Source organism: Pararge aegeria, chromosome Z, assembly GCF_905163445.1.
Source record: "Pararge aegeria chromosome Z, ilParAegt1.1, whole genome shotgun sequence".
In the NCBI taxonomy this organism is placed as follows: domain Eukaryota; kingdom Metazoa; phylum Arthropoda; class Insecta; order Lepidoptera; family Nymphalidae; genus Pararge; species Pararge aegeria.
In genome coordinates this window covers 6,581,312-6,605,603 of record NC_053208.1, presented here as the reverse complement: position 1 = coordinate 6,605,603, position 24,292 = coordinate 6,581,312, and the positions used below count along the sequence as shown (strand labels likewise).

General features: G+C 34.3%; 2 protein-coding genes across 8 annotated transcripts in view; one reads left to right on the top strand and one right to left on the bottom strand.

Moving 5' to 3' along the window:
* Positions 1-561: 561 nt before the first annotated feature.
* LOC120636157 (transmembrane protein 208) lies at positions 562-7,327 on the bottom strand. 3 transcript variants are annotated; one of them, XM_039907490.1, is made up of 5 exons: positions 7,118-7,327; positions 6,013-6,136; positions 5,117-5,269; positions 4,271-4,407; positions 562-3,485 (listed from the first exon to the last, which is right to left on the bottom strand). In XM_039907490.1, exons 2-5 carry the CDS (start codon positions 6,052-6,054, stop codon positions 3,260-3,262), a joined length of 558 nt encoding a protein of 185 aa, XP_039763424.1. In that variant the 5' UTR covers positions 6,055-6,136; positions 7,118-7,327; the 3' UTR covers positions 562-3,259. The 3 variants fall into 3 exon arrangements, with proteins under 3 accessions (XP_039763424.1, XP_039763425.1, XP_039763426.1); XM_039907491.1 differs by having other exon boundaries at positions 6,013-6,133; XM_039907492.1 differs by lacking the exon at positions 6,013-6,136.
* A 325-nt stretch (positions 7,328-7,652) lies between these two features.
* Positions 7,653-24,292, top strand: part of LOC120636696 (palmitoyltransferase ZDHHC3) — a 32,612-nt gene continuing 15,972 nt past the window's right edge. The window contains exons 1-6 of one of the 5 annotated variants that reach the window (XM_039908283.1): positions 7,653-7,859; positions 11,060-11,210; positions 16,920-17,111; positions 18,022-18,243; positions 19,229-19,441; positions 21,415-21,446. In XM_039908283.1, coding sequence (XP_039764217.1) covers positions 11,070-11,210; positions 16,920-17,111; positions 18,022-18,243; positions 19,229-19,441; positions 21,415-21,446 — 800 coding nt within the window. In that variant the 5' untranslated portion in view covers positions 7,653-7,859; positions 11,060-11,069. Of the gene's footprint in view, positions 7,860-11,059; positions 11,211-16,919; positions 17,112-18,021; positions 18,244-19,228; positions 19,442-21,414; positions 21,936-24,292 lie in introns of those variants that run through there. The other 4 variants (XM_039908282.1, XM_039908281.1, XM_039908279.1 and 1 more) reach the window with 4 other exon arrangements.

The window sequence follows — 24,292 nt, the reverse complement described above, 5'->3', positions numbered from 1 at the left end:
TTAGATATCGCGTACTGTACACGGTGTAGCAGTGTCTATGTTGGCTAGACAGTCATGAGTGGCACAGATATAGTTTTTAAGAATTTAATGGTTAGAGCCAGTGGCGTACACTGGGTTTCTTACCAGGGTATGCATACAGCAGGAAAACTGCATAAGACGGCAAAAATCCTCTTTTACGAGTTATATATAACATTTAGGGTAGGCAGTGCTTTTGTGCATGTATGAAGTGCACGCCAATGGTTAGAGCGTACCTGCGCAAAGTTTCAGAGTAGCACATATTGGACGCGTTTAAAACGGCCTCCACGTCATCAAACTAGATGGCGTCACCAGATGCTATATTGATGTATAAAATTTTCAAAGTTAAATGGCCGAACCTCGGTACCCGAGCACAACACCAGATCTTCAGGAAGATCTTCCTATTGCTACGGTCGAGCGCATCATTTATCATACAAGTTTATCGATTCCAACTCACTAATATGGTTGTTACTAAAACTGTTCTAGATTGTTCTGTTCAAGTTGCTGAGTGGACTTTTCGCGGACTATAACATTATATATGGACGCTTAACCATGACATCTGTGTCTGGATAAACCGCATACGTAAAATAAGTAGAGGAATATAATCAGAGCCAAACGAATCATGACTAAAACTTCGTATATACATATAAACCAAACAGTACTCACTTCAAAATCATATATGCCCCGATTACATTGTCACTTAAATAAAATCTTATGTATCCTTTCATAGCACTAAGACAGAACATCAAAGAGTAATATTACTTACGGCATACTTATGTATGCGACAAATGACAATATCTACTTTATATTAAAGACTGTCCAAATAAAGTATAGTAAGTATAAGATAATCACTAAAATGAAACATCTATTATTGGACGATTAATACTTATGATGTGCGATCTCATAACAGTATATATTATTCTACTACTATATAATGAAAATAGTATATTCTTGACTGTACTTTTATAATATATAATCATCTTCTTCTACATATTTAAAAGCGAATACCACTCACTAACTTACTGACTGGTTGACGACTAACTACTATGAAATCACTGTAACTATTGCTTCTAAGAAATCCACCCAATAAGGTGGTGGAATGGGAATTAGTTCGTCAAAAATAGTCATATTAAAATTCGCTTAAAGTTTAATAGATTTTAATAAGATAAGAGATAAAAAACAAATTTAAATTTTTCGTTATAGAATTTTTCAAACATCTCGCACAAAAATCCAAGCAAATAATGATATAAATGCGAAAAATATTTTTGGTTGATTGCCTCCATTGATAAAACGACTGAAATCACCAAATAATATTAAATAAAAGGATATGCCTGTAGGATATTGCATTTCGGATACCGGCTACCTTAAATTGCGAATTTCTTGGAGTTAATTATAAATTGTCATCGACAGTGTAAAACAACAACTCAACCAGCCAACGTAACGTCAAATAATACTTCGTCGAATAAATACGCTTGAGCTAGTACCGTTGGACATCGAATATTACAGAAAGGTGAGCTTAGCGACTATAGAACATCTATGTGACAGTAAAAACATTCCTAGATTACAGAATATATTATAAGAAATTATATCAGGGTTGCATTAGGCAAGATCGTTCCAAAAACAATCGATGCGATTCACCTTATGCGGAAAACTGTGAAAGCCTCTTATGGTACGGGCAAAGAAGTTAGCTTTAGGTGCCGATTCTGTTATACCAGAGGTAACCAAACTTTTTTTCGTAGACCAGTTTAAAATGCTGCTATGTTTCTACCATATTCCCAAAACCTAAAACTCTTAAGCAAGTTCTGGTTATTAAACGTTTTGAAAAAAACTGTCTAATACGCGATGATAAAAATATTGAAAAAAAAAATCTGGACATTAGAAATTATAAAATTCGTTAGCTTAGTTAATCATTAGTTTTAGAAGTTTATTATCTTCCTACATTGAGAAGTAAGGCCAAGCCAAATTCTGTTGTTGTTTACAATCGAAACTAATTTAATATTTTTTTATATTAATAGCGCGAAAACGAGCAAGTGGGTCACCTGATGTTAAATGATCACCGCCGCTCATAAACATCTGCAGCACTGACAACTTGTAGTTGTATTCAAGTTTTAGTTCTTCCCCGCCAAGCGGAATGCACTATTTTTAAACCTGTCTATTTAGATTTAGTGACACGTGTACTACAAAATTGGCACCAATAGTCAGTTATCTTCAGGCCAATGATAGAAGTTGAAGCTTTTTGTTAATATAATAATTAAAAGCGGGGAATAATAGAGAAAGTAGTAATACATTTGATGTTGGTGGGTCCTAAAGAAGATATTAGACATCGTAAAAAAGTGATGTCATTGGGCACCCTACTGAAGCGAAACTTTTTACGCATTGTATATAAGATAGAGTTCAATAATAGGATTTATCAACATTTATATCTTAAAATATCTAATGCTAGAATGACTGATGGACTGGACTCAGAAAGGCTAGAGTCCATTGCGGTTCGATACATTATCGCATAACTGCATCCAATCAAGAAGAGCTTACAGCATAATATGTGACCAAAATTTTATGTATTGACCTACCTATTGCACGAATCTTGAAACGATAACGAATGAAACAGCACAAAACAGTGTATTAAGACATTTTAAAAACCGATCCGTAGTCAAAGAAATGGTATTTTGTTCGCAATCTACTTGCAAGTATACTTTTTACTAACCTAATTACCCCTACAAATACCCGAGTATAATGTTTACTAAACCATTGGCACTCAGAGCCTGTCGTGCGATATTTCTTACGTTTCCTTATTCGAATGTGTGAAAGTTAACAACGATTTGTATCGAATCAAAAGAGCGCCATCTAGTTGCAATATTGAGTGTTGATACAATACTGGGTAATGTCACTAGATCTTCTTATTTGGAGTCGGTTAATGGCAAATCTTATAGTAAAGACAAGTACCTGGTAGATGTGGCTTGCGCATGTGAACACAATGTGAATAACACGACCGCTCGCTCGTTTCACTATATGTGAGTAGATCACCAATTGAGTTCAGTCCAAAGTCTCAAACAGCCTGAATGTGCGTTGAGAAGCTTCGCTTCGATAAACCTGTGTAGTATGCATAATGAAAATTTTGAATTAGAAAAATCGAAACTTCAATAAAATCCCGTTTTCAATTGGGAAAGTTATGTAGCAACCGCCCACCACTTCAATTTTCATATTGCATACTACACTAACACCAGCATGACAACCAAATATCGATTTACTGGTAATTGTGTTTGTTCATTTTCCTTTCCATTTTTCTCTTCTTCTTCTCATCCAGCTCATACTCAACCGGCTCTGATTGGAAGAACCATGGTCCGAGAATGTTGGTCCACAGAAGCCAGACTGCCCTCAGTGGCATTAAGAGCAGCAACAGCCAGAAGTAGTTGGAAAAAATTGCCAGCAGGTGAGTGACCAATGACAATATGATAACGTCTTTGACGTGCCTGAAAAATAATTAAATGAACATTTTAAGGAATGATTGAATGATTTGGTACCCCCTTAACTTGTATTCTATGTTCACAAATGTTGTCAATCAATCATCTAACAGCAAAGTAAAAAAATTTTGGAATTATAAAAAAAAATAACTAGATTCTTCATTGTCATCGTCATCATATCAACCCATTGTTAAGTAGTTTATTAGAATAAAAACTATCTTGAGTATTAATAATTTTAAATACCTAAGCGCTAAACATCAATATCTGTTAAACTTTATGAAAGAGTTGGGCTTTTGATCTATACCATATGAACTTTGCATATTTGGGATAATACAATGATGATTGAATGTAAATGAATCATTAAATGTAAATTAAAAAATAATTATTGTATCAACTTTAGGACCTTTCAGGGGCAGCATTATAATTTTAAGTAGGATGTCCCGGAATCAATCTATGGCAGAAGCAATTTGGGTATTTTTAATTTATGAATTTTCTCTGGTCTGGTCTGGTGAGATGCTTCGGCCGTGGCTAGTTACTACCCACTGACAGAAACGTGTGTCTAAGTAATTACGGTAAGGTTTAACTGCAGTCCCTAATATGGTATGAAATGGAAAAATCCTTCTCCTTTATGGGACTTTCAAAAAGATTGGGGTAGGCAGTGCTTTTATACTTGTATGAAGTGCAAGCCACTGATAACAGGTTAGCCTGATACCATCTTAGAATGCATTATCACTGAGCAGCAGTTTAGATTGCAATCAAGCACTAAATTGTAGTGAAATAAAAAAAAAACTTACTCTCCCATACCACCCTCCATGTTTAAATCGACACCAGGGTCCATAAGCTGGCTATTTTCATAATAGGTTGGCCTGCTTATATACAGCATCGTTTGATAGCATAATGTGTAGATACCGATCACAAAGGCATTCATGACCTGTAACAAAATAGTAAAACTGCTATAAAAATCCAATATAAATAGTTTGTTTTTCACTTAGTTTGGTGCGCCTATAAGCGCCGATAACTTAGTGGGTGGGACTTCGACTTCACTTTCACGGGAGCCAAGTTTGACCCTGGCACACACCTCTAACTTTTAAATCACTTGCTTTAATTGGGGTTCTTCTCATATTGACATGGGTCAATTAGGAAGTATGCGCCGTATCTATTTGTTCTGGGCGCAACATTGTTGCACAGCTCATTTTGTAAAAGGAGCTCGAACAGTCCCATTGTGTTCAGTCTAATGTATTTTTATAAATTAAGTGTCCATTGTTATTTTGTGTTAATTACACTAACTAAACACTCATTAATAAATAATAATAATGCGCTCATTTACAATTGTAAAAACTTGACCTTTTCCCTGCCCTATTTAATTTAGTTCTAGGCTGCTAATGCAGTCAGTATATATGAAGATGCCCAAATGGTGGCATTTCTACACTTGTCTACAAGATCTATTAACTGCGGCCACACATACAACCGACGGTTAAGGGCAAAAAAGTACGGAGACAGGCCCAGGAAAGAAGAAGAATATCTATTAAAAGAGGGGTGAGGGGTCTTGGCGGGGATACAATCTCAGATTGGCAGTTTGATAGCTCACTGCATGTGATGGCTTAATGGCTAGCTTGTGTATACTGTACTAAATGACTTACTATGCCTAATGTGGTCATGCTATCATAGTAAAATGCAAGAGTAGCAAGGTTGTAGGCTGCTCCAGCGCCCAGGGCCATGTTGCGATAGAAGCTGACTGTTGCTGCATTCTCCGTCAGAATCTGTTTTGCCCCCTTTGTTGGGACTTTGACTTTCTGTAGATAAAATATAATATAAAAAATTTTAAAATGGCTATAAATGATTTAAGAACACTAACTAAAGTGTCCAGAATATGTCATAGAACTCAGTGAAAAACACAGCACAATATAATGTCACACCAAACTTCTACTAGAATATCTCCAGTTAGAATATCTTCAATCAACCAAAATCATATTCCAATAAGTGTTTTTTTGTAGAATACAATTCAGCAAAATACTTTTGTTGTATAGGTATTATTATTATCCTAGGTGACATTTGTTTTGTACTGAATGCTTTATACAAACCGCAATGCTCTAGATGTTATCGTCACTATTAACATAGATTACCATATAGCCTCAAAACACACTGACTATAAAATGCAGTCATATAAACAGTAAAATGGTTAAAGTATGTTTTAAAATAGTGATGTAATATTTGATTATAAAGTATAAATAATAATAAATATACTACGACAATACACACATCGCCATCTAACCCCAAAGTAAGCGTAGCTTGTGTTATGGGAACTAAGATGACTGATGAATATTTTTATGAATAATATACATAAATACTTCTAGTATACAGATAAACACCCAGACACTGGAAAACACTTATGATCACCACACAAACATTTTCCACTTGTGGGAATCGAACCCATGGCCTTGGACTCAGAAAGCAGGATTGCTGCCGACTGCCGTCAATTATGATCATGCATTACAATTGTATATCTACAAAGTTAGTTAATCAAGGTATTACCTACCCTGTTGGGCCTTTTCTTAAATATTGTTAGAAATGTAGACATTGTTAGTACACTCAAACACTTGATATTCAGCAGTGATCACATCTACTGTTATAAATCCTCAGTGTATGTGAATTTAGCTCTGCTACAACAGAACATGTATTAAGAAACTGAACTTTATAGAGTTATGTTATAAACTGTGTAAAATTCAGTCTAGCGTTCTTGGGTAGCCACATAATTAATATGTGGGACTAAATATGTGGCTACCCATTCAAGTGCAAAAAGAACGGATGAAGCTGATGACTAAATGATCACTGTGCAAGTCATGCACATCTTTATTTAGCAGATCTGTTTAAACAAAGAACATTTTTTATTTGACTTAAAAACAGAGGATGTTTAGTGACTGCCCCTGCATTTACTATAATATAGTCTATTGTTACAGTAATTTTATAAAGTGGATAAATAACCAAACTATTGATAACTATAAATTCATATTTGCCAGATATTTTATTAAATTGATGAGGATTTTAAAAATACCCTTAATTAGTTAATAGATAGTTTTCAAGAAACAATTAAAATTATTTTTGATTAATAACCAATGTATTATCAATCCACTCTAGTCCTACATGGACTCGAACAATGCAAACATGCCTCCCGACGTCTTAGCTGTTTATCACTATATATATTATAATCCTTCCAATACTACAAAGTTACAGCAAATTGTTAAATGCCCATTTAGCTTGACAATCCTTGAATTGATTTTATAAAGGATTCATGGAAACAAATCTAACCACAATAAAATGCATAAAGTACGGTTTATTTTTTATGAATTTTAATTATACATAGTACCTAAAAAGTTGTCTAAAGGGTACCTGATGTAAATGGTAAATTGCAGTTACTAGTGCACTAAAAAAAACAAAGTAAAAATTTATGTCTATGATTATTATCTATCGATTTGGCACCTGTGCTACTTATATTTATTCCTAGCTCGCGAAATGGACCGCAGGAGAAAATTTAACAACTCATAAATTAGGTTGTAAATGTGGGCGAATGTAAAAAACCTTGTATACGTGGTGAGGTTATACGTATTTAAAAAGATTTATTTTCTCCGTTATTTTATTCTTACCGGTGGCATAATTCGTTTTCGTCTCGAACTCAATTGATTAAAATTTGGTAATTCAACTTGAAATTACCGGCAGTAACAATACGGTTACTTATTTACCAAATTAATTGATTTATGTAGGCAAATTTAAATTCAAAATGAAGTAACACATTCACAACTCATTTGAACGTGCCAAATATTGACAAAACTCTGGAGAGTGGATTGATCAATTGACCCAGAGGTAAATTGACAATTGACATTCGGAAAGTCGTGACAGTGCTGCCATCTCTCAATAATGTATTCCTCCCCCCCCACTTAATAATGTCCTAAAGGCTAAAAAATAAAATAAATACGATTTATATTCGAGCTTTCCTTTTATTGAATTAAATAATACTTAACTTTTAACTTGGGAACTCAGCTTTTTTTTCTACAACTTTGTGTTTATATCCTCGTTGGACATATCTAAGGAATACTTTGTAAAAAGTTTTATATTTAATAAAAAGGAAGAAAATTATTATGGCAACCCTGATTGCCATTGTCGGCTGTCGAGTAATCGAGCGATTCGCGTTTGCGATTTCGTTTCATTTTATTGATTTCGAATGGATTTGTCTGTAAAGGAAAACTGAGTGGAAATTAAATAATAGAATCCCGAGCAAATCTTCTTATAACTTTCAAATTAAGGCTGACAAAATATGAACCTTGTAAAAGGTTTTGTGTACAAACCTTGACCCCCAAATTAATAACATTTTTTATAGGAATACTTTCGGTGAGTGAGTTCATCGCAAATTGTTGATTTATTGTATTGTTTAGCCTTTGTTTTTGAGTTTCTTTGATGCTCAGGTACAAGAGTCACAGTAGAATGTAACCAGTTGTGTTATTTTTTAGTCATTTTGGGTTTTCTAACCCTAATTTACAATGTGTCACAAAGTTTCACGTAAACGTACTTTTAACTTTATACTACTCCAATTTATTAACTTCGTGATGAGAAACTTCCATTGCATAGCGAAGTTATAACGATTTATTAAAATAATATACATTCTTTCACTATTTCGGTTTTCTATGCAAATTTGATTAAATATTTACAAGAAAAAGTGATATTAGTAACAACTTAATTGGAATTACTCTGTCATGAGTTTCTTTACGTAACTCAAATAATTCGACGATAAAAAATAATCAAACTTAACATTTCAAAATATTGTCATAAGAAGCTTTGATTTCATTTCACCATAGTAGGAAGCAAATATCTTTAAGAACTTTAAACTTCACAAAATATTGGTTAGGAATATGTCTAGTTTCACATTTGTTATATCTCTATTTATTAAATATATATTTCAATTGAAAATGAAAGATATCCACGCTTACTTTTTCTTCATGTTCCCTGTTAATATTCACTGTTATAACTACTCACTGATCTGACGTCTTCAGATTAGATTGTTTATGAATTTTGTGACATTAGTAGACTATTTATAAACTTTATTTTGAAGTCTTGAAATATACTTTGGTAGGTGTTTATTTTTCAAATAAACAGGCAAACGGGTCAAAGACTAAAGCCCTTCTTTCTCGGAAACTGCCTGTTCCGAATATTATGGAATTTATTTGCTTGTGTTAAAAGTAGTGTCTATTTATACTAGAGCAATATTAGCTCCAGTATCTTCCAAGGTATTCTAGAGTAAAAACATAACATTAATCAATCAGTAATTTTATTTACTAACAATATATATATTAGTTGTCTGATGCAGTGTTTGTGCCTGTAGTAACATTAATGTACAGTTAATTCTCTTACCTAATTGACAGATCTAAAAGTATTGCTATCCTTTCCTTATGTTGCCAATTGAATGGCAAAGCTTCACTACAAATTTAAGGTTAAAGTCATCAGTAACAAGCAATCACTTGGAAACCTGAAAAGTTAAAGTGGTCTCGTTTAGCAAAAGACAAAAGACTAATAAATTAGCTGTGTGAGAATTTTTTTTTTTTTTATTTCTTCAATGCAATATGCCATGTGAACTTTTTTCTAATATTTTCTTTATAATTCTATTCCTAATTTTTTTCTAATAAATCGTTCAAATTTGCACACTTGAAAAGTTTTCTTTAGATCTTCTGGTAAATCATATTTATTGTCTTTAAATGATGTATTCATTCTAAAATTTCCATATAAATTGGTCATGCCTTGTCTTTTTATTTTGCTCAGTCTGATTTCTGGCTGATTAACAATCTATAAATCAATTTGCTATGCGTTTTGGCAATCTGTAATATAATATGTATAATGCAACTGCTTTGAGGTATCTGTACATATTGATTATTTTTACCAGGATTGATTCTTGCTCAGGCAGTATTCAACCAGTGGCAGGTCTGTCTTTATAATCAAATGATAACTAAAAATCTGATGAAGGTTGCTTATTGTCTAATATTTGACTGGGCAAAGTATATCTTAACCTTCTTTAACTATGTATACAATGCAGTGAAGATTCAAATATTTTCTGCCTTACATAAATTCACTCAAAATAAATTTAGTTGAAGAGAGCTAAAGTCTGAACTCATAATCTTAAAACAGATTATGATGGGGCGTACAGTTAAATAATACAGCACATTAGCACTGTAATAGTGCAGTTTGGTTTTAAGATTCTCATTTGTAATCCTGGCAAGTACCTGAGAAAGTCATGGATAAAATCAAGTTTTTATTATAATAATATATGCTCATTGAATTTATCTTTACACCATGCAAATGAATATTTCATACTGACAAGAACATCTTGAAATGCGAACTAAAGCTAATGTAGAATTGTATCACCCAATCATAAAGGCTTGTGATCATTGCGATGTCTCTCAGTACATTCTGTGTGTAAAATGTAGCCTCATAAATGTATCATTTCCAGTTGCAAATGCATTAGTATACACTACAATGAAATAAATATGAAGTACTGTTTTATTTTTGGTTTGTTATTTCAGAGGGATGCATCTAATTTTATAATAACTTATTATTTCTTAGGAAATTAAATCTGGCGTTTCACATTTTTAAATACTAGCTCTTTCGCTCGCGTTTATTTTAGATTATCATGATCAATTTGGGTCATCCTTTTCTAACCATGTTCCCTATCATAAGTCCTTAAGGCTTTGTACCTCTGACAACGTGTATTGCATTTTCATGATTTGCATGCAATTCCATCTGCTTTTGTTTGTTTTTTTTTTAAATGTGCAAAAAATGTCCAGATTTGTGCACTGTGAGCCACTCAAAGGTAACAAACAAACAAATAAACACCCACATTGTGGTCTTATAAGTGGAAGGGTCCAGGTTCTTTCCCTTGTGGGGCAACTTGGGCATTTACAATTTTTGTATTCCTCTAGTTTGGTCTGGTTGAAGATTGTTAGGCAATGACTAAGTACCACTATACTGACAAAGACGTGCAGCCTGATAGTTTAAGCTACACAAGCTTATAACTACTATACCCCTAACAGGTGACATTCAGGGGCTAACTTGTAGTGGAATTAAAAATAAACACAGCACCATTTTACTGAACATATTAAGCCTTCTTGTGGAGGTTAATAACTAATAACAGATGATATGCAATGATATTTCACTTGCATCTTTTGGCAGAGACCTGGTACTTTTAAGTGTTTCCATGTAGTCAAAGCCTACTTGTGCATTGATAGTTCATGCTTTCATGCTTAACACACATTTTTCAACACTTAATTTATATATATTTTTTAAATATTCTAATTTTTTTTTTCAATAAATCTGAAAAGCTGATTGATTCTTGATCAGTGTTTACAAATGACAATTTTTAATGTTTGGGATAGTTGGATTTGCTGAACCTTGATAATTTAGGTTTAAACCTAAAACTTACTGAATGAGGTGTTCCCCAATATTTTGGTCGCTGAAAATCAAATGAAAGTCAGATAAGGCCAATGACAAATGACAATGAAAAAGGGGTACCCAAATTACTAATGAGTAAACATTTTCTTTTCCAGGCAAAACTAAATGATACGAGAGTTCTATGACAGCACCGATGAAGATGAAATGGAAAGCCAGTATCAGATAGATCCGGAGTGTATGGTCCTCACCAGGTTGGATCGCGATATGCATAACCGATGTTGCGGTGGCAAAGCATGGTGTATAAAGGTATATTAAAATTATGAGATTTTAAAAAGTTCAAGAAATCATTACTGCCACTTTTAAACGAAAACGTTTGTTATTTCATAATTGAAATTATAACAAATGCATATTTCTGAAACTCTTTTTCTATGAGCCAATACAATCATCATCATTATAATTATCAGCCCACTTTAGGGCACTGGTCTCTGGTTAGATACTAGCGGACCCCAGCGCCATCTGTCGAGCTGATTTGTGAATCTAAACCACCCATTGTGCCACTCAAATGCATACCAAAAAATTCATTCAAATCGGTCCAGCCGTTAGGAGGAGTTCAGTGACATACACACGCACACAACAAATATATATATAAAGATTTTGTAGTATATAACAAAAGCACGACGCGCCGGCATGCTCCATCGGCTTTTTTAAAATATTGCAATTATTTATGCAAAAATATACTTCGCAAAAGTAAATTTGATGTTCCAGATAAAAAAATACTGTTAACAGATTTTTTTGAAATTCTTAAGTAACATCACACACATCAGATAAAAGTATTTTTATAAAAGGAGATTAAACTACATAGTAGTAGTAGGTAATAATATTAAAAATAAAAATGTTCAAAGATGAATTCTTCGGATATTTTAATAATAGTTTTAAAATTGCATCATAAGTTCATAACCTTTTTCGTAAGCTATTTTGATTTTGAAATAAACTTGAAAGAACTAATGTTATCAAACTCGCTCGGCATAAATTTCCTTTGGGCTAAGAACTGTTTCAGGCTTCCGATGGCTGTTGTTCTTTATATCAATACTCTAGTGATTATTTTATACTTACCTGAGGCCCGGCAATTTCGGCGAACGAATTTAGGTTCTTAAAAACCCTTTGAGCATTATATTTATATACTACATTTCCAGGACAAAAAGTATGCTAGTACAAGTAAAATTGATAGTCATCAAGTTTAGATCCGAGAACTGAAATTGTGTTAGAAAAATTAGTATTTGATAGTTTAGTCGTGTTAGGTGTAAGTACCTATCAAGTACCTACTGAGCTATAATTAAACAGAATAAGAATCTTGATTTATATTATTTTGGTTATGGCGTTTCTGACAGTTGCAAAGCAAGCCAAGTTCCCGAATTATTTATAGCTAAGCCAAATTCAAACTCATCAATTCAATAATTCCTTTCATGCTTTCAATTGTCAAAACTAATAATAGTAAGGTATAGGAATTTATGCACTTTTTTATTGTTAAATAAATCTTTATATATATTTCTTTTGTGCGTGTGTATGTCACTGAACTCCTGGACCGAATAAACGGCTGGACCGATTTGAATGATTTTTTGGTATGCGTTTGGGTGGCACCCTGGATGGTTTAGGTTCACAAATCAGCCCGACAGATGGCGCTGGGGTCCGCTTGTATTACATAAGTATTTATTAATAGTTTTTTTGTGAAATTAAATTAAATACGTACAATACATGGTTATTATACGTATTTAATTGGCTGCGTATTTAATATAATTCTATTTTTTTATTCCACTTTAAGTTAGCCCTTTACTGCAAATTATTTATAATATTTAGAATTAAATCGAAATCTCAATTATTAAGGAAAGTCGTTTTCACACGTTGATGAATTATTGAACTTGAAATCCCTTGGGAATACTTTATTTTCTTTTAATATAAAGTAATATATCTTTGAGTCTAGGATGTAAAATATCCCCGTGCCAGATTTCGTCCCCTAGAAGCTATGACCCTTCAGAAATAAGGGAGCGTGTATTTGTTATAAAGACAAAAACAGAAATACTTTAGCATTTTTAATAATAGCATGTATGGATTGTGTATTATGTTATTCAGAATTCAAAGTACATTTATTCCAAGGTGACCTTACGAAATGTAACGTCACCTTCCTGTTTATGGAGAGAACATAATACATACAAAAGTAGTTTAGATGACCCGATGAACTTTGCTACACTTATTCAAAAGCTATTATCATACATCCTAATCGAATGCCATTGAAAGCACAACTACTTTTTCATAACAGATTATCAGTCATCACTCATATTTATCCAGTGACACCTATTGAACTTGCAATTATTCATAAGATTTTATCACCCACCTTTTAAACTTACACTTATTCATAAACGATTATAATGAATACTAATCGATCAGCACCTATCGGTAGAAATGGAACCGAAGTGCCATTTTCCATACGAAATTACCATTTGTGTTCTTTAATGTTAATTTTTAACCACACCAATATTTTAATTATATTATGAGTGGAGCTTTTTTATTATTCTTTTAGTCAAATGTTACTATGTTCCATAGAAGGCTTTTTTCGATGCGTAACATGTAAGTGAGAAGATGGTAACTACGTACGTAACTTAAAACTAAAGCTACGAGGGTACCAAAGGTGCCCTGGTTTAAGAAGAAGCCCACAAAAAACTTAGCCCTACGTAGGGTGTAATAATAACCGACAGCTTAAAGGGCTCTTTGAGGCACGTAATGGAAAAAAAATATGGATTATAAGACACAAATGTAGGCATAATCCCCATAAGTTATTTTCATATGTCGTTTGTTGTAACTGAGCCCCATACCTCGCAATTATAAATCATCGCGCACTCGATTTGTGTGGTTTTTTGTTCAAATAGATCTCTATTCATACATTTTACGGAAACGTTCATACATATTTACTTTCATTGTTTTGAGATGATGATGATGATGATAATTATTGTAATAGCCGTTTTAAAACTTAGACTATTTAATATATGTTTAAAAAAAAAAAGACGGAGGTTTACTATTTCATGCGCTCTTTTATGTATTTACATTGCTTACTTTGACTTTTCTTGAACAACTTGTTGATCTTGGAGAACTGAAATAGGTTCCATTTATATTTAGTGTTTTTTTAATACAGGTTATAATTGTGTTTTTTGAAATAGTTAAACCAGTTCCCACAAGTGATGGTAAGTGAGCGTCCTAAGGTAGAGCGCGCTTGTCCAGAAGATGCCTGTTCATTCTTGATTTTATGGAATCCAAATGACTGAAGCCGTAAGGGCATTCAAGATATTTGAATGTCTGCATCATATAGATTTAGTTCTAACAAATTTAGTTGGTTCTAGATAAATCCCACGTTTTCCACCTGTTCTAAGTTTTCAGTTCCTAATATTAAATATCTATCCTATGGCAGTCCAATCTAAAGGCCTCTACCGTTGGTGATCGCAGAATATGGCAGTAGTAGCACAGCCCGTTCTCTGATATGTTCAAAATTCAAATGTTTACATAATCGTAAGAGCAGTGGCGTGAATTGCATATATGCAAATAAGCAGTGCATACCCTACCCTCAGGGTCTTAAAGAGCCTTCAGATAGGACCATTAAAGTTTTGTAATTAAAAAAACACTAAGTAAAAAATGTATGAAAGCGCCATCTAGTAATGAGCGGCCAAACTTCTAGGTCAATTGTCGCTAGACAGGCGACAGCGCAACCAGCGCGCGCGAGGCGCATAGCGTACAAAATAAAATCTACTTCGTATTTTAATTTTTAACCGTAAACGCTAAACATTTACCTTTTAAAACACGTAAAAATACCTATATTATTATTTAAATCTCATGTTATCGATTGCAGGGTAAATCCATTATTAAGAATCACTCGACATATGACGCCCTCTACTGTTGCATAGAAATATCAAATAAAATAAGCACGCCCAAAAAAAGAATCGTTCTGCTAGATGTGTGCGTGCAAGTTAGTAGTGTGTGTCGTGTAATGTTATAATCGTGCGCTTGTACTTACAAGATTAGCATTAGTTCACACAAGAACAGTTTCATTCATAAATTCTCTATGTATGGGTGTCTATAAGCACTGCTTACGGAAGTGGATAATCAATTACGTGTTTGATTTTTTTATGAATAAAATGATTTGCTTGGTTTGTTATTGTTGTTAACGGTCATTATTCTTTTTTTAGAATTAAAAACATCATTCACAAATGTAAATACCTTTTAGTGTCTTTTAAGAAAATTAAGGAACTAATATTATCGAGTTAGTCTTTCGTTTTGAAAATAATCTATGAATGGTTTCATAGATTATTTTCAACGCTGTCTAAATTTTGAAAAATGAATAATTTAGGTTTTCCAGGAATCATTGGAAAGTGAGAGAGTTAACAATAAATATGGTTTCTATTTATTGTTTACATATCAAAATAAAATAGCGATCGTACCCATACTTACAAAAAATTAAAGACTATTTTGACTAATTTCGATTGCAATATTATCTATAGCATATTCAATCGCCATTATTGTTTACCTTCGAACAATGCTGTATGGCGTTGGTGATAAATAAACGGTTCAAGTGCATAAATTCAGTAACTTTAACCTTTAGTAAAAGTTTGAGTAGTGATAGTTTAATGTGTTAGGGTTAATTTATAGTTTATTCATTCATTTTATAATGAAAGCATATTCGTGCGGTCTTTGTTTGGGTTCAGTGTGCCTGGAAAAAGTACTTAGAGAAAACTTTAATTTCTATCCCTATGTCGTAAAATTAGAAATCATTCGCAAAGGAAGGAGTGTACCAATGTTACAAATATCCCAAAAAAAGGTGATAAAGTAACACGTATGTTTAATAATAAATATTACGAAAACTTTTCTTGGCTAAGCGGCTTTGTAGTTACCAATCTATTATTTTGCTTTCCTTTTGTTTTATTGTCCAATATACGTAAAGTGTGGAATGATAAAGGATATTGTGATCTTAATAATTTTCATAAAGACGCTAAAAACATGATATGTTGGAAAAATATTATCATCATCAGTGTGCTTAGAAAATGCTGCCGAATGGTGTGTCATAATTTTGTGACGTAAATCAGGGTATGTACTTTTATTCAATTAGCAGTAGATAGACGATAGTATTAAATCAATCAAAAATATAACTTTCGTAAAATAATTTGACTATAAACCGACATACCTACCTATCTAAAATCTAAATTTTAATTTTACTTTATGTTTGTGCTGAACACCTTGTGCATACCCTGGGCCCAAGGGCTATGCACGCCACTGCGTAAGGGGATGGTGATAACTTCGTTCGTCAACTTAAAACTAAAGCTACGAGGGTTCCAAAAGCGCCCTGGTCTAAGAAGAGCCCACAACAAACTTAGCCGGGTAATTTTTCTTTTGTTATCACCATCTCACAGTAAATTATATTATATATTCGCATGCATGTCGTCTGCGAAAGGTGCAGAAGTCATTTGTGGGATTGAGTATACGCTTTTATAATATGACTCCTAAGGTAATGTTGGACCTTCCAATGCATAAGTTTAAAGAATGTGTTAAAACACAATTATTACAGCGAGGTTTTCATACAATTGATGAGTTTCTTAATGACATGGTTGCTTGGAAGCATCCGGCTCCGCTTTCATCTCTCACAAGATAGAGAAATGAATGTTAAAATGTAAAATGTAAATTGTTGACATTGAAAAAGAGCAACTGCTGAGTTTCTTGCCGGCTTCTTCTCGGTAGAATATGCCTTCCGAACCGGTGGTAGACTTACTACACACAGACAGATTTGACGATTCAAAAGTGCTTATATTAGGCCTACTTGAAATAAATGAATTTTGAATTTTGAATTTTTGAATTTATTCCCATAGTCGCCTTGTACGACACCCGCGGGAAGAACAGTGGAGGTGAGGACTGTACTCTGATAAAAACACTTTATTTATGCGGCATCATAAATAAAGTGTTTTTTTCTCCCTTTATTTACAGGACATATGCGGGTTAATATGCGCGCTACTGACATGGCTGCTAATACTCTACGCGGAGTTCGTCGTTATGATGGTCATGCTACTTCCCGGCGTGTCGACATATCCCATATACAGTTATATCAACATACTGATCTTCCAGTGCTTTGCTTTCCTCGCTTTTGCGTCGCACCTGCGCACTATGTTTACGGATCCCGTAAGTTTTTAAATGCTGTACAAGCTAGGTTTTACTCTTAATTTTTTTTTAAATCCTACGTGAAGCGTTAGTTTTCTTTGGATGAAAAGTATCCTATGCCCATCTCGAAGATTCAAGATGAGTGGTGTTAGCCTGCGTTTTTAATTAATGCAATTAACTAGCACACTAACGATTTTTTCCTTCACCGTTAAAGCTAACGGTGAAGGAAAACATCGTGAGGGAACCAGCATGCCTGAAAGTTCTTCTAAATCTTCTCATAGGCTTGTAAAGTCCACCAATTCGCTCTAGGTTCCTGTAGGATAGTTTAAAATCTATAAATTACAATTATTCTCAGACGATCCCACTTCTGATGTTATTTTCTGCAAATTCAACTGGTTTATAATATGGTTTAACGTCTCATACGTGTCTTAACACTACACAACAGAGACTATAGCCCCGATTCTCAATTAAATTTTTTAATTACTGATTTGTATCGATTATTTTAGTTTAATAGTAGTAGTAGTAATAAAACTCTTCACACAAGGACCAAATCAGTAATAAGGAGATCCGTAAAAGTGCCAGAGTTACCGGCATAGCTTAAAAAGCCGCGAAGCTGGAGTGGCAAAAGGCGGGACACATAGTTCGGAGGACCGATGAATGTTGGGCTTCCAAACTACTTAAATAGTGACCTTGCACCCGTAAATGGTGGCAGGCCCTCGACAGATAGCATTAAACGATTCGCAAAAAACCGCTGGAGTAGCACAAGAACGTTGTTTTGAAACTCCGCATAAAGGACCTATTTCCAGCTGCGGACGTCCATTGGTTCACATTATGATTATTACTGAATTTGATACCAAGGGCGAGCAAGGCTTTTCGACTTATATAGTAACACTACTGTACTATAGTATAACCTATTTTGTGCTATTATCAGGGTGCTGTACCAAAAGGCAACGCGACCAAAGAGATGATAAAACAGATGAGTTTCCGCGAGGGTCAGGTGATATTCAAATGCACTAAATGCTGCAGCATCAAACCCGAAAGGGCCCACCATTGCTCGGTGTGCCAACGCTGTATAAGAAAGATGGATCATCATTGCCCATGGGTTAACAACTGCGTCGGCGAGAACAATCAAAAGTATTTCGTTCTGTTTACGGTGAGTTTGTACGTTATTCTTTGTGCTTCATAATCTTTTATTAATCTTGCTGACATGGCATGGCTTTATAAGTCTTATAGGGAAAAAAACGATAACGCTTTTTAAGTCGCAGAAATTAAAATGTGATCTTTGAGTATCATTTCAATGTTATTAAATAATGATTCTTACAAAAATAAAAAACTGACTCGTTTATTATGAATAAAATCTTATGTAGATAAACTTTACAGCTTTTATTTGGTTGGATAGTAAAATTCACATCGTGAAGTAGGGAAGGGTTTTTAGTATGGCTAGTATAAATTTAGGTTAGCGTGATTTTCGGCTATAATTATTGTGATATTATGCGACTGTGACACAGTTTTACATAACAGCTATGTCAATCCAGTTCCTAAAACTGTATAATTTATACATTACTAAGCATATACCTATAATAACGAAAAATAAGAGTTTGCATTTTGTTAAATTACATGGATTTGAAATGTTCTTTTTGCACTTTTTAGCCTAATTCTGGATAGGCTATTTAACATAACGCTTTGTTCAAGATTTGTGCCGAGAAAACGAAGTTAGAGGCCGTGTGACCGCGATGTGTCATGAATAAGTTTGTTTATAAAAAAAATACTTATCCGAACTGGTTTCCCAACCGCTAGTTTATTATAGACCTACGAAGCCACCATATAATTTCACTTCCTTACACAATAATAAATAAATAAATAAAAATAAATATACTACCACAATACACACATCGCCATCTAGCCCCAAAGTAAGCGTAGTATTATGGGTACTTAGATAGCTGATTAATATCTTTATGACTATAATACACATAAGACATAAATACTTATAATATACAGATAAACACCCAGACACTGAAAAACACTCATGTTCATCACACAAACATTTTCCAGTTGTGGGAATCGAACCCACGGCATTGGACTTAGAAAGCAGGGTTGCTGGCCGTCAATAATGACACATGTACTGTGCTATTTTACAGTTCTACATAGCAGCTATATCGATCCACTCGCTGACGCTGTCAGTGTACCAGTTCGTGACATGCATCCGACACGAGTGGCGAGATTGCAGCACATATTCCCCGCCGGCGACCGTTGTCTTGCTGCTATTCCTCATCGCCGAGGCGCTGTTGTTCGCGATATTCACCCTCGTGATGCTCGGGACGCAGTTGCACGCTATATGGAATGATGAAACGGTAAGCGTATAAACATCCAAGAAGACGAGTTCTAAACATATCCTTCACGCCCCTGACGATCAGATTACTACTGACAATGCTCGCTATCAGGACACACCTGCACAACGTCTTCGCCGGCGAAGACGAGGTCCCCGACTTCTGACCTCATCCGGACGTCGGCTCACACCACGGCTTCGGAGGTGTGCGGACGAAGCACCGTCCGAAACCCTTTCACTCCAATAGTTGCTTGAGCCGAGGTTCGGCCTTACATGAGGCGCCCTCAGGCCGACGATCCCTTCGCTTGTTCGAGCCCTAGGGCTCAAACTGTTCTTAGCAGAGCCCCATTGCGTGGCACGCCAACAAGCCCGCATTATGCTGTTAAAATCATTAGGGTTAATCAGCTACACGCAATCCGAAAAAAAACAATTTGCTATAAATTAATAATTTGTTTCTATAAAGAAGAATAGATGGAACGATTGCCGGTGGCGTATTAGGTGTTCATGATAATAACAAGAGAAATAACTTTATAAAGTTTTACATGAAAGTTACGCGTTGACAACCATGTGTGAGTGATGATGAAATTTTAGTGTTGCTATAGATATACACTCAAGTTAAATGAGCTACAACATCCGTTTACGCAGACTAAAGCTAACATATGGGAAAAATATGATATTAAAACAATAAATCGCTCACGCGAGTGTAGATGTGATTGAAATAAGTTAGGATCTAGGCTTTTTTAAACACTAATATACAACAAAAATAGGAAGGGATCAAAAGTGACGCCCTGTAAGACACCCATTACGGTACATAAACTTCGAGACTATGCCTTTTTTGCTTACCCTACAGCCTTTCGGTTACATCAGAGGAAATCAAATCAATTACAACGTTTTGAGGTATTTATTATGGATTTCCTTAGTTTTAATAACAAGATTTTATGTTCAACGTAATCCAATGCTCTGCCCGGATCAGATTCTGTGAACGTTCCTAGAGATCCTGTATCCGCTGAAGGACGATCTTTAATGAAGTCCTTCCGAAGTTCCGGGTGAATTTATTAGTTGGCTTGAAATATATCTTGAGTTCTTTCAAAGACTTTTAAGAATTGGTAGATTGAAATAGGCATATTCCGAGTAAGAAGAAGAAAAAAAAAGGAAAAATTAAAATGGCATTTTATTTCTGCTACATTTAAATTGAGAAATTTGATATTGCAATAGGATCGGGAAATAATCGTATCAATACATTTATGTAATAATTATAACGATCACTATCACAGACGCACCCATAGATCCCGTTTTCCTATTATACCTATTCCTATTATACAATATCTCTAGAAACATGTTAAAAATTAAATAAAACATTTCATTCTTTGACGTTGTCTCTGAATAAACGCTGAGATATTATTGGCGAGGAGTTTTGTGAATTTACCAATATAATAGGACCGTTTGGAGTTTTGCTGTACGATAAGACTACTAAATTTGAATTTTTTAGTGCGTTAATTTGTACAATTTATGCATTAATATTTTCCCGAGATAAAAAATAACTTTATTTCGCTGTTATATTGGCCATAGTTTGCAAGATATATCTGAAAATGCAAAATTTCATTCAGATAAGTGAAGCGGCCAAGCCATGCATAGATAACAAATGCTTTTTTTAAATGCATGAATTTATCCTTTGTCCATCTAGAAGCAACATTTAAGCCAAATTTCAACAAGATTGATTCAGAGGTTGGTGGATTTAGACTAGTGGTTAGGACTAGTTACATTTTCAGGGGGCCGAGTTCGAATCCCAACACCAATTAAAATATCACGTGCTTCAACGATCAAAGAAAAAGATCGTGAGGAAACCTGCATGCCTGAGAGTTTTTCTTAATGTTCCCAAAGACGTGTGCAGTCCACCAATCCGCGTTTTTGCGTTTGCGTGGAATTAAAGCTTAGTTGCGTCTTCGACAGTATATAGAATTACGCGTTTATAATATGAGTATGTATTCAACATTACAGGGTATCGAACAACTGAAGAAGGAGCAAGCGAGGTGGGTCCGCAAATCCCGATGGAAGAGCATACAGTCAGTTTTTGGAAGGTTTTCAATCCTTTGGTTTTCTCCCTTCACCCAGCCATCACCAAAAACTAAGCTCGAAAGTTACCTGTACAGTGTCTAATCACTCTCTGGGTTCATCAAAATAACCCCATTATCACTGCAACCTCTAAATACCCTTAATTTGAGGGCCACTTAATGTATAATTGACGCGTCCTTTGTATTGTATTTACAATATTTAAGGTGCCCTCAAATTTGAAGCTACGAACTGAAAATATCGGGGCATCTTAAATTTTTAATTCAGATGTTTAAACATTTAAGTGGCCCTCAAAATTTAGGCGAAATGCACTTAAGACATATACTACTTGTGGTATAAGTATCTATTTACATCAGGTTCCATTAGTACCCAAGTACTTCATATATCACTACATTGCTATACGCAACTGCGAAATAACTGCGGATATATCGGTTCGATTATCGTCCGATATCCCGAACGGAAGACGCGCTTCATTGTGATCGCTTTGAGACATTCGTGCGAATACAACGGCTATTATGACATCATATATTATATGTAAGCAATAACGCCTATTTGTATATTCGGACGTATATTTATTTCTTACTAGCTAAAATCATGTATACATATTTACACGGTGCGGTGTGGAAGTTATGAAGAACCGAGTCAGGAAGCGGGCGGTTCCAACAGTGTTTGCATATCGTCGGTATAATAATATCAGATTTGGTAACTTAATAATTAATTTAGGAGTATTAGAACTTTTTGTGATAGAGTCCGGACGAGCTCTATCACAAAAAGCTACAATACAACCATGTTTATTTCTGCCTTCTAAGCAGCATTGTTGCGATGCTGTTGTTCCGGTCAAAGGGGCGTGGTTGCCGGTGTAATTACAGTCACATGAGGCTTAAAACCTACACCTCAAGTTGATGGGCAAACAAGACAAGACAAGACGTGCTCCTTGCTTGCCCTGTAAAGTGTTGCTCTGTTATTAGGCGATGGTTTACCACGTGCCATCAGGTAGGCCATCTGCTTGGTCTGGCTGGACTGCATTATCACCTACCATCAGGTGAGATTGCAGTCATGGGCTAACTGTAGTGTATCGCTGACTGTTAGGCACCAGTTTCACTGTTTGCGCGACTCTAATGCCCCTTTTAACTAAACCTAAGAAAAGCCTTAATCGGATACCTAGTGATTCGCCGGCTTCACGAACTGGTTAGGCGCCGTCTTAAGTTACGGCACCGATTCGGCAGATCGTTAAATTTAGGGGACTCACAAATTGACGCTTGAATGATGAAAAAAATACTATTCGGTTTCATTTTAATAACTTTATATCCATACTAAATAGGGTAAATGTGTGCCTAGGAATATTCTTTGGTTATCAAGAATATTCTTTCATTCGGCATTTCATACGTTACTTTCCTTACGTTACGTATAACGCTTTTGCTTTATATATTTAATGTAACTTGTATCCAATGCAAGATACAAGCTTTATCTCATGCTTATTTGCGCAGCACCTAGTACTTGAAAACTGATAAAAAAAAAATTACTCATGTTTTCACGCTCTTGTAAAGTTTGTCCAAACTTTATTACGATTTCTGATAATTAGGCCGACGATATTCACTGTTAACATTTGCGAGTTGTACGTAAACCGGTTTTTAATACACGGGTGTTTAAGATACGGGTGTTTAATACACGGGTGTTTAATTCACAGGTTTTGAATACACGAGTGTTTCATACACGTGTTTGATATTTTACCGAGAGCACTCGCTGCGCTCTGTCACGTAAGTCAGTCGACATAAGAAAGCATTAGACCGTATCTTTTTCCAAAATAAAATCGGTTAAATCTGTTAATTATTAAGTTGAAAATTGACTCTGTGTAAATTTAATTTATACAGAGTTAGTACTCGATTAAGTGTTCTGATTTGATCGTGTAAACTAAATTTATATAAAGGAAATTTGAAAGCTTGTCGGAACTGACACATTTGCATTTATACTACCATTATTCGCAAAGCGCGAATCATCACGACTGCATGCACACACATAAATGCATTAAAATTACCTGAATAATTAATTTAAAAATAATCCTATCAAAATTAATTCCGTTTTACCAATATATTTATAATTTATATTAAACTCTCAAACCTAATTTTTTTTTAATTTATACGATTCATTGATAGTTTTTTAAAGTTGATTAATTGGATTTAATTAAAAATAATTCAAATGTTTAACTAGAAGTGATTTAAATGTTGAACATGAAGATTTAATATATTCCATCGGTTTTCTTTTAAAATATTTTAGGTGTATATTTACATAGTATATTTTTAGCATGGCTGGTTCTATAATTTTGTGATATTTTAGCTGGCGTGTAATAGACAGTCCAAATTGTCGTACGTCCCGTCAAAGTCATGTTTGTAATACATCTTACCACACATAGAATCAGGTACGTGTTTACAAACTTTACTTGTGCAAAATTGTCGTGTATATGGTAAGACCCGAAAACGTCACTATGACGGGAGGTTCAGCGAATTCGAACACGTATGAGGCCCTAAATAATACGACAAATAATACAGACTCATTAAATATAAATTTTAATAAAAACGTAGCACAATTAAATATATATACGCTCCAAATAAAATTTTCGTAGCAATAAAAACTGATTATAATGTGTTTCAATAAATTAAGCGTATAATATTATATACACAATATTAAAGTAAAATTTTAATGTAATACGAAATTTAAATTACAAATAAATAAAATTAGGCAAATAAAATTTTCGTAATATGGTATTTTCTACGTTCATATTTTTGGCTTAAAATTAAGTGTGTACAAA